At 32.4% G+C, this 17,346-nt stretch overlaps 1 protein-coding gene across 4 annotated transcripts in view; it reads left to right on the top strand.

The window, feature by feature from the left end:
* LOC111507339 (chloride channel protein 2) overlaps positions 1-17,346 on the top strand; it is a 67,938-nt gene that overhangs the window by 20,296 nt on the left and 30,296 nt on the right. For 3 of the 4 annotated variants that reach the window (XM_074184402.1, XM_074184405.1, XM_074184403.1), the window contains 2 exons: positions 16,938-17,064; positions 17,121-17,264. In XM_074184402.1, coding sequence (XP_074040503.1) covers positions 16,938-17,064; positions 17,121-17,264 — 271 coding nt within the window. Of the gene's footprint in view, positions 1-159; positions 335-16,937; positions 17,065-17,120; positions 17,265-17,346 lie in introns of those variants that run through there. The other variant, XM_074184404.1, reaches the window with a different exon arrangement.

Raw genomic sequence — 17,346 nt, 5'->3', positions numbered from 1 at the left:
TAGTTGTTCCATCGTAATAAAAAAGGGAAACACTGAGTGGTCCGCTTTTGAATGTACCTACCTTACAAGAGCAATATTCTTTTATTGTTAGCAAATATTAGTTTAATATTCCGTTTACATCTTGGTTACGTATGCTAATCGCCATCCAATCGAGTATATGACAAAATTTTCGCACAGTTCAGTTTGTTGCAATGTCTGGTCGGTAGACAAATTGTGATATCGGTAAGACGTTTTCGTCTTCGAAAGAAATTTTGGACAAATATCCAAAATGAGTTTCAGACGAAGCAATTTGCCAGTTGGGCAGCTATACGATTCTCGTTATTCGCCAGTGCAGGTGAGTGTTGGTTTCTGAGAAAATTTTTCCCAATAACTGTTCGATATATATGTTATTGTTCCCAAGTGATACAATTTTTTCATATTTCGATTTTATTTTAATATTCACCGGGTGGATAAATAAAAAAAAATCGAGAATTTTCACAGTGCTACAATCTGGATATGACACATATTGTTATTTATATCTATGTATGTATTTCAAATTCGGTCAATTATTCATCATATTTAGTAGCTTTCGTCTCAAGAATAAAACTAAATGGATCAAAATTTTCCTTTTCACATTGTGCGAGCACCGTTTGAATAAAATCGCTTCTAAGCATGAGGTTAGAGGGATGAGGTGGATTTGCTCTTGAAATTATTAACTTTGTTCAAGATAAGTATATTTTTTTTACTCCAATAATATTTTCAACACATAAATTATACGATATGAAAGAGCTCCTCTTCGTTTCTATATGATTTTTTTAAACAATTTAGATATTTCAAGATATTTTAAGATAAAAAATAATTTTCATAACAATTATGACTTCCTTCTCGTGTATTTGATATTACTGATCAAAAATCAAATACATTCATTTTACAAAAAAAAGTTGTTGAAAGACAAGAGAAGTCAAACAAAAATAATTAACTTTTTTTCAGTTTGAACGTGACCAAAGAATATTCTCGTGAAATGAAAATTTGAGATTTGATCAACATATAATACATTCAAGAGAAAGTTTCATAGTTTGCATATACTCTTTTTATAAGACTCTTAGTAATCATTCGTTAAACTCTTATTCAATATGTGATGAAGCGATCAATAGAAATTTCCGATTTTCTTTATAATTTGATACCGTGTTTTATATAGGTATTTCGATTTGATGATGGTCCTAATTGAATAACTCCAACAAATGTATTCATAAGAAAACCGATAATTGAAAAATAATCAAATCCTTGATTAGCATGTTTTGATAACTTGATTTGAAGTTCAAATAGAATTGGTCTCGCTATTGACCAAAGAATTATTGTTTTCACATTACAATTTTTATCGACACACTGTGTGTTGATTTGAAAACGTACCACACTTTATATTTTGGAATCTATAGAAAATTCTAAAGTATGCAAAAACACATCATAGGGGTACGTTTTGTAGCCTATTTCCTAATTGAATTATATAACCCTCTAGCGGGGGCAGACACAATATTAGAATTAAATGAAAAGGGGGTAGAGTGATACGTCATTTCAAAGGTCATTCCGCTATCCTTTGAAAAAAAATATTTACTTAATCTTTGTCATCAACAGTTCGGAAGAAATCTTTTGGAAACTGTAAACAAGTATCAAAAACACTTCAAGATAAGATTTTAATGGAACTGAAGTCGTAAGTAAGGGTGAACTTTTGAAGTATTTGTACTTCTGATATTCAACAAAACAATGAAGGAGAATAGTATTCTTTGAAAATTATTATTAATAGAGGAAATGTTCTTTACCTGAACTATTATGAGGTCGCCAATCACCATTTTGGTCGTTCTACTCGTACAATATAATCCATATGCTGTAGCAAAAGCATTTCTGAGTTTTTTGAAATCATTTCGGCGAGTTAGGGTTTGTGAGTTTCAACTAGGATGTTAACACTTCAACAAAGAATGAAAACGATTCTTATTGATGGGAAATATTGAAGATGCACAAGAAAATCGGCAACAATGTTCAATGAAAGTTGCTAAGTTTAGTGAAACTGATTCCGTTGCTTACAAGAAAAATAATCATCGTGTTTTGAATGAAACAGCGCAAATAGAGTTTTTAGACACCTTCACTGCAAAAACCTCCACATCACTTCGCACTATGACACGGCAAGAAGGAATGTCTCACGAAACAGTAAGGAAAGCACCAAAGTTAAATGAATTTCACCCGTTTGAAATGGAAATTCTTCAACAGTTTCATGACAACGACTTCGAAAAAAATTTGAATTTTGGCCTGGTACTCTTGGTGCTTTTATTCACTGATGAAAATGTAACTGTTGCACTCCACGTAAATAATATGTTTGAAGGAATAATAGACCCTAAATAATAACTAGTTTGAAAAAACAAATTGATTTCCAAGACGATTTTATTCAATTTCAACAAGATAGAGCTCCACTCACTACTTTCTTCCAGTCAGACAGTGGCTGAATTATAGATTTCCTAACAGATGTTTTAGTCAAAGAGGAGTATTAGATCCCGACCTGTCCCCACTAGATTTTCTCTTATAGTAGCGTCTTAAATTGATTGCTTATAAAACACACCCTCAATATTTGAAATATTCGAAAAAAAAGACTGACAGCTGCATATAGAGACCTTCAGGCAAAAGTTTTTCGGAATGTTAGAGGTGACTTTGACAGCAAACTTCATCACTGTTCAGAATGTAATCAATATTTCGAACATTCGATGAGAAAAATAATGTTTATCAATTTTCTGTGTTTCATTGCAGAACACCTGACAATTAAATATTTTTTTGTACTGAAAAGTACAAGAAAGGTCAAATATGTGGTATTTTCGGAAAAGTAGCTGAACGACCTTCAAAATGCCATTTAATGAAAACTAGCTAACAAAATTTCCTCCTTGAATATGACTTCGATTTGGTTTTGCATATCTTCAGATTTTCTATAAGGGCCGAAATATAGAGGAAAATACGTTTTCTAACTGACATCCTGTATAATACAGGATCTGAAATTATTTCCGAAGAATCAAATCGAATAACCCAATAAAATCCATTTGAAAAAATCAATAAATCAACAATCTCTGAAACTAATATAGTACTTTCACCAATGAGAATTTGGAAAATATTTTGTCAACTACAATTATGATTGTAAACAGAACTACACCGTTTCTAAAAGTTTGTATATATTATTTTCGAGTAAAGGTACGCCTCGTCCATGTAAGTACGCTGATGCATCTTTCTAAGATATTAAATTCCAATAGGCCAATGTCCGATTTGAATGCTTCTTGGAAGTCGTCTGTTTTGTTCATTCATTCCGAAACTTCGGAAAACATTGTAGCTAGCTCCTTTTCATGACACCCATTCCCACAATCTTCTTTCCTGTATTACTTCGTATGGTTTACCATCAGTTGTTCACTTCTTATAGTCCAATGTCTCACATTCACATGAAACTTGTGAAATTGTCTCTGTCTATTTGTTACATTATCCGCATCTCAAGTCTCCGTCTGTTTGGGTTGCCTCTGTTTGAAGAATGTCCATTGGGTAGCCTGTTATCATTTTGAGCTGATCCCTGATGTGTTGCAGCATCTTTTCAGTTTTTTTTTTCAGACGATTCCTCCATAAAGGTTTTTCCGAATGCGATTTCAAAGATATTTTCCAAATTCTTCATGTTTCTTACGAACCTATTTCTGGATCTGGTACTGTACCATCGATTTTGGAACTCCCACGGGTCCTGGTAATCCAGCAACCTGATTTTGTGAGGATATTGATCTATCTACTCATTTTGCTGAAGTCTCAAAATGATATTATTCGTGCAGTGCAAAATTGCTTATGCATTGTTTAAAAAACACGTGTGTATTAACCGAGCAGACAGCTTTAGTTAACTTCTTTCAACCTATTATGTTTCCGTCTGTATACTTCGTGATGAAATCATGTTCTCGGTATGTCTGTTTATCATTCACTCTCCATCCTATTAGTGACTTCAATGGTAAAACATTGGATTTGCAGGATAGAGACTGACGTGAAATGAGACCCGACCGGAATTTGAATCCGGCTTTTCTGTTCTCTAGAGTCACCAGGCAGAATAACAGCCGAATCCCACCTCCAATTCAGTATTTTCTGGTGTTAGTGTGAAGAGGATGAAATTTGCTATATTATATTATTATTATAACATAAAATATTTTTACGTGATTCCGAAATTAATATGAATTGAAAAAATACATTTTCGAGATATCAAAAATATATAATATCACATGACTGCATGTGTATATTATCGAAATGACCTAAAGCACAGTAAAATAATACAACCACTAGGCTCTCTTACCACGTGATCCGCCTGAGTTGCCAGGGACCTTCAACCACTCTTAGGATGTCATCCATACAACGCGTTCAGTGCTGTAGTATCGAAGGATTTGACGCTACCACGCTGTTGTTATTATTGTTTTTAGTTTTAGTAGTTGGTTATAAGTAATTTATCACAAAATAATCTATAATAACCTTGAATTTCGTTTTTATATGAGCGCACGCTTATTGAAAAAGAACGAAATTGGCTCCATACTTCGTTTCGAGTTCAGCGAGAACTTTGTGAATTTATGAATGAAAGTAGTGGGAGTGGACTTACTGGTTGATCTTTACTATAATCTAAGTGTGTATTCATCGAGCTTTTCAACTGATTGTCTTCCGCAAGAAGTCATCATTATAATGCTCCTTGAGGTAATAAAAAACCTGAGACTTTAAGTTCTTCTCAAATATTGGAAGTTTGTGCTATTTGGAGAAACAAAACATGATTCTTCGTATGTAGTAGTAGTTTAGGTTTGTACATGAAGAGCGTGAAGGTGAGCCCTTGCAATGAGCATATCTTTTTTGTGGTGCAAGCTAGTGGTAGAGGGATGGGAAAAACCATCAACAGACAACCACCTTTTCTCAGGCGATGTGCTCTAGTAGCAGAGTCACTGTGAATGTGATGAAATGATCCATTTTCATCAAGCAGAAAGTTTGAAAGTGTATCTGTATGTTAGGTGCTATACATATGAAAACTATTTCAGCCTAATTTGTTAATTATAGAGCATCGAAAGCTTTTAATTTTCAAGAGAGAGACACAGAGAGAAAACTATTTCAGAATAAGTATGATTTGTTAATTTTAGAACATCGAAAGCTATGAAGAGAACTTTTTTTGGTTTGCAAGAGAGAGAGAGAGAGAGAGAAAGAGGGACAAAGAGAGAGAGAGAGAAATGTTGACAGTGGTACTTACAGCAAAAATATTTTTCAACTTTTATTGTAGCTTTGAACCCTACAAAATCAATATGAAAAATTAGAAATGAAACTTTCATTTGCAACTATTGTTACTACAGTTTCGTCCTATGTGAACGATATAGACTCCCGATATTAGCGAGTTTTCAAATATCACATTGTAGTTTTATATACCTATATAAAACTACACCAACACCAAACCGTTATTTCAACACCTCGACACCTGTTTCGATCACCCAGTGATCATCTTCAAGAGGAAGATCAAACTAATCATACTTATAAAGCTATCCTCGTTTATACCATAAATACCTGTCCTACGTACCTGCGTCTTGAGTGTCTTGAATAAATTTCACAATGTGTCCTGATGTAATAGTCAGGTAAATCTAATAATTGAAATATTATAAGCTATATAAAATTAATTTCACAATATTGCCTTATATACTAGTCTTAAATTTATTTATACGATGTGTCCTTATGTAATAGTTAGATGAATCTAATAATTAAAATATTATAAGCTATATAACATTCAATTTGAGACAATATTGCCCTATCTACTAGTTCTAAAGTAATTTTAATAAACTTTTATTTTAACAATATTAAAATATAGTATAATATTAAGTATTGGTTCACCATCGTTATTCATAATATTATTATGTTTACTTATTTCTACACAAGAGATGCCTGTTGTTGTTAACTTGTCTTACTAATCTCAATGAACTGAAATCTATGGAATGGTTTCGTTGCGAAATATGATGAACGAATGCTGATTTTTCAGGTCTTCCACATTTTAAGTGTGTTAAGTTTTCTTTATATATTATTTTAATAGATCTTTTTGCCTGTCCATGATATTTTGCATCGCAGTCCTCACATTTAATTTCGTAAATTCCAGACTTTTTACTAGAAAATCTTTTCAAAGTTCTTTGTGCATTGGTGGTATGGAACTTGGGAAAAAGTTGGGAAATTTTGGGCCGTGAAGATAGAAAAAAATAATATTGAGAAAATTAATGAAAATTAAAAAAATTATGAGAGAAAAGAAAGGGAGAGGTAATAAGAAAAAGAAAAGGACCGGGAGAAGGTTGGGATTTCCCAACATGCATAACTTGGAGATCCCGTACTTTGAAATTCTGAGTTGTTTGAAAACTTCAAAAAAGGTTAATTTCTCCCAAGTAAGAGAACAGTCCTGAACAGTCCACAAATTTTGAAGTGACAATTTTACAAAATTCCCAACTTTTCGCTATTTTTTCGACTTGGAAAAGTTGGGAAATTTCGGGCCGTGAAAATAGAAAAAAATAGTAGAAAACAATAAGCACAATATTATTCAAGTGTTGTTTCCTTTCATTTGTATTGAATATTCCTATACATGGTGGATATGGTGGAAGACCAAGGACCTTGGCCCAAAGTAGAATAATTCTCATAATTATTTTTATAATTACCAAAATTTAATTTTTGTTTGAGCATACCCTAACGGGCATAGGCATTCAGCCAATCTTTGGATAGCTGAGTAAAAAAATTAATATATTATAATAGTATCTTATCCCTCGGCTTTCATTTTTTCAAAAGTTGGGAAATTTTGCTGGTGTGGTTGGAAAAATTTGGATTCCCTCCCCCGCGGTATTTCTTTTCGCTACAGCCCTGCTGTCAGTGATGTGAACTGTCAGGAATATACCTGTTCGTGCTTGTTTTTTTTTTCTAAATACATCGTATTCGAATCCTCCATATAGATTCCTCATGGTAATGAGGTGCATTACTTGAAGTTTTGTACTTACTTGATAATGGGGTTAAACCCGAAACCAGTCGTATAAATAAAATCAACTTGCGGAAATGAGAAAAAAGTGTTTCTATTCATTTCATTGAAGTGATCATGAATAACCACAAAATAAAGAAGTCATCAATCACATATTATATTGTCCTATATGGACAATATAATATGAATTTGAAATGTCCATCAAACCATTGTGGTTTACTTGCGTGTTCATCTTGAAATTGATCTACGAAAGCGTTCTGAATAACCAAGTGCTCTGAAGCGTTAGTTTAGATTAGGTCCAAAGTGAGTGGGTCTATTCGACCCTCCACTGCAACTCGCAAGGGTTTATTGTGGCTCACACCTATTCACACTCGACCAAATAAACCCAGTCTCTCAACAAAGCCGGTTAGGTTGTATGGTAAGTGGTCCTGACCTGATTCGGTCCCCAGCGGAGTAAGAATAAAGTGTGTGCTATGCTGTTTCATCATTTTCCAAAAAGAGGCGACACATACTGTCTTCCAACAGCCCAGTGTCTCGGCATATGATTCAAATGACAGTGACCTGTAAGAAGGCCTGTTAGACATCGTAGGTCATCCCTACTGTAGTCCAACAACTGTTTGGTATCAAGCTTCGAAGGGTGAATAAACGCCTTGGAGTGAGCCAATCCTGGAAGATTCTGCCAGAAGTCCATAAATCTTCTTGCTATCCAGGTCTTCACTCTTTGTTTGGCAAAACCTAAAGCGATGCCCATGACAGGTTCTGGTCCGATGAAGCTGCTTGCAGCACCCTCCTTTGCAAGGGAGTCAGCACCCTCATTGCCTTCCAGGAATCCAGATCAGATACAATCTGTTCAGTCTATCGAGGAGAGTCGTGGCAGTTCAGTGCTATCAATTTCGACGTTGCTCGGTAGGAGCCACGTCTCTCTGAAGCATACTGTCACCCATAATAATGTGCATAGCGTTAGGTATTGTTGGAGAGAGATCATTTATGTGGATCAAAAATAGGGTCGTCATTGATTCTTGAAACGGCAACAATAATGATAAATGAATCAAAGTTCACTTCGTCAACTTCTCACAAAACCTATTGGATAATAACTAGCACAATCCTGGTGGTGGTGACAAGAAGTTTTTGGAAAAGTTTCGAATCTAGCAATTTAATGGTATTATTCGATAGATAAACAAATTATTTGTATATTTGAAGTGAACTTCTCAAGACCAATTTCACGAGCGGATAAAGTGTATAGCGCTCTAATTCTAAGTCGATCGCAAATACAGCACAGTTATTTCCCTCAGAAATCTTCAAGGTTTCTTCTGAACTTAAATATATTTTCGATTGATTTCAGATGTGTTTACAATCACTCAGCCGCTTTCTTCACGTCCATATGATTCTTTTTGTGTTTAAAATGGTAACACTTTATCTTTCATCAATATTGAATAGGTCTGATAATCTTTCATCGGAAATCTAGTCAAAAAGACATCACTATATTCAGCTAAGAATTCATCTGTTTCATGTATTTATTCATAACAAAGTAATTGTTGCTCATGATCATGATGTAATATAGGCTGAAAATATTTCATTCTTGAAAAAGAATGTTTATATCAACGAGATACAGTTGTTCCAAATTATTTTCTTCCAGACTGGTACCTGAAAATATCTTTCAGTTGATTTTTTTTATATTTTGAAAATGAATGTATATAGGTCATTCTTTTTATTCATCAAAAACAAAAAAGAAATTCCGAAAGGTAAACCTAGTTCATAATAACCTGTTGAAGGTAATCATATGCTGGATCCAAAATATAACAATAATTATAAAGAGATCAGAGCTTGTTTATGTGATGATTCATTTTCTGTGCTGAAATGATGTCGTTTGAAGAATCACACTTCAATAATTCTCACGTAATGAAGACGTATTTTTCTTAAATGCGGTGCATAATTTTATTAACAATTACATGCTTTGAATGTTTGGATCGTGTTCCCGGTCACGATCATTTTTTAATTATGTAGAAAAATAGATCATTCTTTTTATTTGACTTTGAGGGTACTAGCTTGCTTTTTTTTCTAGTAACACTATGTTATGTCAAAAAGGTTAATTTGTATTGTGCTTTTATTAATTTTGTCATGTCAAAGCCGTGAACAAAAACACCACCAGGAATACAATCCAATATAGTGTACAAATTGAACTGTGGAAGTTGTCACAAATGATATATTGGTCAAACCGGACGGTACCTTCAAACACGAGTTTCAGAACACATGAGATACTCTAAACTGAATACAAAAACCCCGTCTTTGAGCATGAAAAAGAATGTGTACATATTTTTTATTTTGATCAAATGGATGTTCAACCATATTTATCCAAAAGACTTTCGATCGATATGATACATATTCGCAAATACGATAATGTTGACACTAAAAGAGATGTCGATTGCCTTAATACTGCATATTTCAATCTGATAAGTAGAATACCTGAATAATTTACCCTTTTCTCATTCTTTTTTTTTCTGTCATTGAATAAAAAACAGACACCACCTTATCAGAATCCCAGATGAAGCCGTTCGTTTGTTTCATGTCGTTTTGTGTTGGTGTTGTCACGAAAGTTTACCTGTTGCAATGTTTTTTTTTATTTTCTTTTAATATGTATGTAATATTTCCGATGGTTTTTAAAATAGTGATATTATCAACATGAAGAAACCACTTTTCGGTCAGTAATTTTATTAAGAACTCATCATTTCTTGTAGAAATGAAATAATAATAATCGTATAAGTTTTGTGGGAGGTATGTTCATGAAATTCATTGTTACAAAGCCCCGAAGAAGAATTTATTTAAATTCGAAATGTCATCAAGAAAACAGTTGAGTTTTTTAAGAAAAAATTGATTTTGTTACCTAACCCACCTTCCTTCAGGAAATTATTTATTACTATTCCTAATATATGAAGACAAAAAATACACTCATTCATTGTAGTGGAACATTCAAACTTCTACAAATTATTCGAAGATTTTAAGGCATACAAACAAATACTTGGTATCCATAAATTTGAAAAAATGTCGGAAGGAATTCAAAATTCACCAAATTACCCAAGGCGACAAGAATTCACTTGGCGTTGTTCCCGCAGAAGTTTTGCTACATTGTTAGTGGACTCTATGTAAGATATAGCAACGTTGAAAATACATGGGAGAGGGAGATCATCAACAGTAGCCTAAGGTTATATTGAACATTTCATATTGGCAGAAAAATTGGTAGCGAAATACTTTTTTCGCATCCCAAAAAACAAAATATCGTCGGTTTTAGCAGTACTAACAAACAAATGAAAATAATTGTACCATGATTACGAAGGGCAAAATGGATGATCATGCAAGTGTAGTAATTAATGTTGGAGAATTGTTCGCACAATAATATGAATATCCATAACAATCATTCATATCATAGAATTTCGTCTACTTACATCTTTGTTGTAAGAGTTGAGATTATAAAGAAATTCTGAACTTTGTAGTTCTTTTTATCAACACCCGAAAACGATTGTAGATACTAACAATCGAAACGTCGTGTAGTAACTTGGCTTTTTATTTGTAATTACATTTCAGGATTCTTTGCTTAACATACCTGTTATTTTCAGCTATTCTTTTTAATTTCCAATTTTATCTATTCTTTCAGGGATTTCAAATCATATCATATCATATTAGACAAAGTCCGAACTAATGAAATTGAGATGTTTCATTCGAATCTGCAGGAGTTAGTTATCGATCTGAAATCACCTGTTAAGTTAGAATTTATATAGAAATAACCGATAATGAAGTCTATAACATACTTCCACGACAAATTTATCTTTTTTTAACTAAAGTTCTAGCCAGAAAAGGCTACTGCTCCTTCACGTTGGTTGACTCTATCATATCTATTCAGTGAATAACCCGAGACAAGTTTCTGATAGACGTAGAATTTGAAAATTTCTTGAATGTTCTGAACATGCGATAATTTTTGAAACTAGGGAACAAATATTCAAATGACCCATCGAAATCAACATATTTTGAATTGTTAAAATGCCTCGTTAAAATAAAAACAGATTCTACGAGGACAATAGTATTTGAGCCACAACAATTACCTCATGAACACAGCTATTGGGAAAATCAATCAATCATCAATATGAATGAAGAAAAACATAAGCCTAATAATAGAAATTCATAATGGCTTATTGCAGAGATTGTTCTGAGATGAGCTACTTGCAATGAGTTGTCGTGTAATGAATAAATATTAAAGTTCGTTAAAAATTCCACAAGTTCATATGAAATGAAATAAATTGAACGAAATCTTTCATTAAATGATATAAATTATCCAGATAACTTATACGACTGGCGGCGCCTCACAACAGTCTATAATAAAGGATCACCCTTGATCTTCTCTACTCTGCATATTAATGATAAAAGTGTTTTTTTTCTGATACTTCTTCGCAGGGTAATCATGTACTTTTTGTTTTTTTTGCTTGTGTATGAACAGTTTTTCTCACATCATTATTGCAACAGTTGATGAGAATGGAATTGGGTTTATCGGGTTTTCCACCAGAATATAATCTATAGGACATGCCTTTTTTTGATTCACATTGATGATTCACTAAATACGAGACTTGATGATAATCTTCATTCATATGCAGATGACACTGTATATGTAGTGAATGGAAATAAATGGGATGAGACCATGTCGAAGGCTGAAGTTGGCATGTCAATCATGAAACATAACTTTAGTTATGATGACGTGCTAACACTCAATATCACGACAAGTGAATTCAGGACATTTTCATGTAGTGAAAAATATCAACCAAAATTTGATGAAATGAAAATTCATAGTTCGAGATGTTAACAGAAATATTTTCAAAAATGCAATTGCACTCCTGAATTTAATAGAACCTCAGAAATGAACTACTTAGGAATTCATATAGATTGTTGCCTGAAGTGGAAAAAACATTCACTTGAATTGACAGAAAAATTGAGAGAACATTCACTTGAATTAACAGAAAAATTGAGAAAATGTCTTTAAAGAATCAGACTTCTGGGAGATATATTCGAAGTGAAAACATTATTAATGTTTTATCATGCATTATTTTTCGATATTATGACATATGAAATCATAGCCTGGGGTGGTGCATATGAAAATTCAGTGAAATATGTCTATTCATAAGTCTGTTTAAAAATCTGTTTAAAAGTCCGTTAATGCAATGAACATAATTTTTAAAGAACCTTCATCTAAAGTTTTATCCAGAAAATATTTCATTTCAATACCTAAACAAATATTTTACAAAATCAGTACCATTTTTATTAAAAAACATTTTGCAAGTTCTGACATAATTGAACATCAGTATGAATTGCTAAGTGTACTTAACATTTAATGCAACAACACTCCATTATGTGAAATTCATAATATTATTTTACGAGAAATTGAAAAATTGAGATCAACAGCATTTAAAAAAACATCACACAATTAAATATTTTATAATATCTACTGACAAAATTGTAAATAAAATAATTCAGTTCAACAGATAATTTATTTTGCCCTTATTCATAATGAAACAATTTTTGATACATTTCTTCATTTAAATATGAACAATATCTATTATTAGCTACCATAATCTTTTTTTTTTCAACTAAACCAGTCAAACACAAGTGTTTACACTGAGCAGTGTGTTCAAATATTATGTACGTACTAAAAATTTTTTCAATATTTGAAGACATTCATTTGATATTGTACATTTGTTAATAAATTTGAATCCCTCAGATCCCTCTCTTCAAAATTGATACTGTTAAATGACTGATTCGTGAATCTCGCCACCTTCTAGATTGTACAGAAACAAATTAGTATTTTTTCATCATTTTTTCATTGACAATATTCGTCCCTTCAATAAACTATCTTCAATTTTGAGCAATTCGTTTGCCTTTCATACCTCGTGTTATATCGTTTCAATTCAATTCAATTTGATCGTTTCAGCTATCATTTTGATTCTATAACTTTTAGAATATTCAATACATCTCTTCAGTAATACTTTTCATATCGAGCGAACAATTCCCTGGTCCGGGTACTAATACTATCATCTCCAAGAAGGTAATCGCTGATGATTACTTCGAAACAATTCCCAGTTTTTTCCTTCTCTGAATATTGAGTTATTGCTTTCCAAAAATTCGAAGTAGGCGTTTTGTGAATCGTGGTGAAGTCTTCAAAAATGACCTTTGAAATTTAGTAGGGACTCAATTCCACAAAGATATGGTTAAAAATTATTTACAATATGATAAATGTAAAAAAGACAAGGTAGGAATATGATAATTACTGGGACGAATTGCATAGTATTAAAAAAGTATAAGAAAATTATTGTCATACACATTTTGGATAGTGTGAAAAGTAAATAATGATAATAATAATAATAAACATACTAATAATAATAATGAAACATTTATTTCAATAACCTGCCGATAAATGAGATACAATTAAGGAGAAAAAGTATGTGACAAAATATAATAAATAATACAAAAAATACAGGAAAGACACGCCAGATGAAGCCATTGTATGGCGAAACACGTGTTGCGTTTTTGTAAAACAATTTAGTGAAAATCTCACAATAAAGTGTTTTTGGAATACGTTTTTCAAAAAATACAATAATTTAAAAAAAATACAACTAAGCAAAAAAAATTTTAATTATAATAAACAACAATTTGATAATCCTAAAAGTAACAGACAATAATTACACGATTAGTGGACACAACACTCCAAAAAGGGGGCAAAGATGTAGCCTGGGAATTCTAGGCCAATAACCAGAACACGTGTCCGCGATGTGCCCCTGTTGGAGTGTTGTGTCCACAAATCGTTTTATTTTTGAATCATATCATACACACCCGATAACATTCATATTTGTATTTATATCCTGGACCCGGATTTCACGCCGGTAGCTATAGCTGCCTACGTGGTCATGTTAGATGTAGCCTGAGAATTCTAGGTCTTCCAACTGGAACCATAATTGTGCGGTTGGCTTCTGTTGTTGACTCCGTACGCGTATGTGTTGTTTCCTGCTTTCGGCAAACAAGTGTTGCCCATATTTACACTTGACTGCACCGCGCTGATGAGGCCAATAGCCAGAAACACGTGTCCCCCCTTTTTGGAGTGTTATGTCCACTATTTGTTACATTTTTGATTTGTATCATACACACTCGATAACATATATATATATATATATATATATATATATATATATATATATATATATATATGTGTGTGTGTGTGTGTGTGTGTGTGTTGCACACAGACAGAGCCAGGAAACAACTCCACAAGCATACTCCGGGGTGGAAGTCGGGATAATGAGTAATATTCCGGTGAGGTGCATTATGGGAAACTTGCATGTCATAATGTACATCTCCGGAATATTAATAGTATATATAGGTATATATATATATATATATAGTATATATAGGTATATATATATATATATATATATATATATATATATATATATATATATATGTATATATATATATATATATATATATATATATATATATATATATACATACTAAAACAGTTTGAGCAGAGCCTAGACGATGACAGCACGACCAGCTGTCGAAAGCGCTCGCATATAATTAAATAGGAGTTTTTGTGACTTATATTATTATTAAAATATAAAAGAAATTAGTTGCCTCATTCAAAAAAAAATGTATATATATATATATATATATGAGTTCTCAGATGAGCTCTCTTTTTGTTGTATATGATTTTTTTTAAACGCTTTTGAGTTATTAGTATTTTGTTTTACCTGGATAAGAGCAAAATATAGTGTTCTCAAAGTTTTTTCTTCAAGTAGAGTTCTCAGTGTTATAAATCTATACATCATATTTTGCAGTTTTTTGACTACGTGGTTAATATGTAAATTTCATTTTAAATCGAATTATATGTAAATTCCCAAGTACTTCATATGAGAGACCGGTTTATTTCAAGAAGGTTTGCAATATCAAACATAGTTCTTTTTTGTCAAAAATACATCTTTCAGTTATTTTTGTGCAAAAATTTCGGGTGGAAGCTTCAGTTTTCATAATGGTGTTCATTTGTCTTCATTTCATATTGAAAAAGCAACAATAACTCAATGATGGCAGTATCTACAATAGGAAAATTAGATTCACATGCATCGTGCGTTTACTTACCCTATATAAGAATGGGTCTCTGAAATCTAACACGAGAAGTAACATTGAGCGCTAGCAGGGGAATGCTGATAATATCATAGAGAATGGCCTTGCGTCACGTCGGTATTTAATTTTTTTTAAATATTGAAGAGAAAATAATGTTAACCAATACTCATTTGAAAAAAATTGGAGAAAAACACTGGGGAAGTTGAACATTTTTCAATGGTTTCTGAGTCAAAAGTTGTCTTATTCACAATAGAATTTGATGTGTTGTTGCATTTTTGATAGTTCTGCCTATTTACGGTGAAATAATGTGTTCAGGAGCAGATTTTATAAATAAAGTTCATAAAAAGATGGATCCGGATATACATTCCAATATATTTTATGTATCATTTTTGAATATCATTAAATTTTAGGTGAACCATCACATATAATTTTCACAGATTATTACCATGTAAAAATTAATTTCTTTTTAAATATCATTATTTCCCAGAGTTTCCTCGATCTTTATAATCTTAAACTTTTGCAAGCAAACTTATATTTCAGAAATGGTTATGTTTTACTCCATGTGAGGAAATCAAACTGAAATTTCAGAGAACAGAAACTATCTCCTCGAGATCTGAACAAGTAATTCAGGTCAAAACCTTTGTTCACAATGGCGACATGATAATACCACATCAGCATTTTCATAGGTGTGAAATATTAGAATATTCAAGTCGCCAATTAAAGCAAGGTCATCACTACCAATTTAAATAATACCACTTCTTTCAAATTCGTTCCAAACATTTGAACGAGGAAGAGAAAACTAAAATCCTTTCACTTTGTAAGGAGTACCCGGAAGGAAGAGAAAACTAAAATCCTTTCACTTTGTAAGGAGTACCCGGTGTGAAGTGAAGCAAAATATCAAAACCATCGGCGAAATACTAGCATATACTAAGTCATCCCGGTAGTCATCGCCTATTTGGGTAATACCAGAAATACTGATGCGTCAGGAATGCAAAAATGGAAAGTTGTCGATGAGCATAACGAGAAAATGGTTGATGACATATAACCCTGTCCAAGATCACAGATCTATTGGACAAATTGGAAAAATGTCAGTATTTCACGATCGATATGAAAGAACAACATATCGAGAAAACATGCTTCCATACATAACAAGGGTACTATGAATAACTCAGGATGCCTTTAGGCTTCAAGAACGCTCCAGCCATGTTTCAGAGACTGATAGATAACACACTACGAGATACTTAGAATGAAAATATCTGATATATTTCGATGATGTTATCATTTTCTGAACATCCCTTCACGAACATTTGGACTACTTGACCCTGAAGGTCTAAAGCTAATCCTTAATTAAATCAGAGCCATTAAAAATTTCCCTATTCCAAGAACAACCACACATATTGAAGGATTCCTACGTCTAGTTACTGTCTGTACTTTAAGAACAACTCTGCTATATTAACCAAACCTGTATTCTAATTCCAGAGGAACGAGAAACACAACGCAAAATTTTTTGAATTCAACATTAATTACGGATGTGAGCAAAATCGCTTTAGGTGAGGTGATTTGACAGGGTAATAAATTTCAATTTTTCAAAACAAGAACTTTAACATTCGAACGTTATAAATAACGAAATAAAACTAAAACTAGCTAAATTAAATGTTGGAGGCAAGCTCAAAAAAGTAATTATATTATTACAGCTAAAGTTATATCTCACGTCAATCAAATTCACAAAATATGATCAGGATATCAATATAAATATATTTTTTGCATTCCTTAATACTACTTTTATTTATTACAGACAGGATATAATTACACCAAATCTATTCAAGAAATACACTTGCAGTTGAAAGAAAAGAAATTAGAGGAACTCAAAAAACTAAAGGAAGAGGAAAAACGGAGGCAAAAGGAGCTCGAGATATACCAAGGTAGCTCTTGGATTTCTGAGTATTTTTTATCATACTAACACTCAGATCGGTTTCAGGAAAATATACAAGGTTTTTTTTTAAAATATGGAGCAATACTTTTGGAAAATTAGGAGAAGACTGGGTTTTTTTAGCACTTTTGGGAATCATCGTTGCGATAATAAGTTACACCATAGACAAAGGAATCATGATGTGTAATAAAGGTATTGGTGATTTTATTATTAATTTCATATCTGGTCGTATAAAGCAATTGAATTAACATAGAGGGCTTTAGAGAGGGATAGC

The sequence above is a fragment of the Leptinotarsa decemlineata genome, unplaced genomic scaffold (assembly GCF_025532065.1).
Source record: "Leptinotarsa decemlineata unplaced genomic scaffold, Ldec_3_MD MMD2_tig00026354_RagTag_RagTag, whole genome shotgun sequence".
Classification (NCBI taxonomy): Eukaryota; Metazoa; Arthropoda; class Insecta; order Coleoptera; family Chrysomelidae; genus Leptinotarsa; species Leptinotarsa decemlineata.
This window is presented reverse-complemented; position numbering and strand designations above follow the sequence as displayed.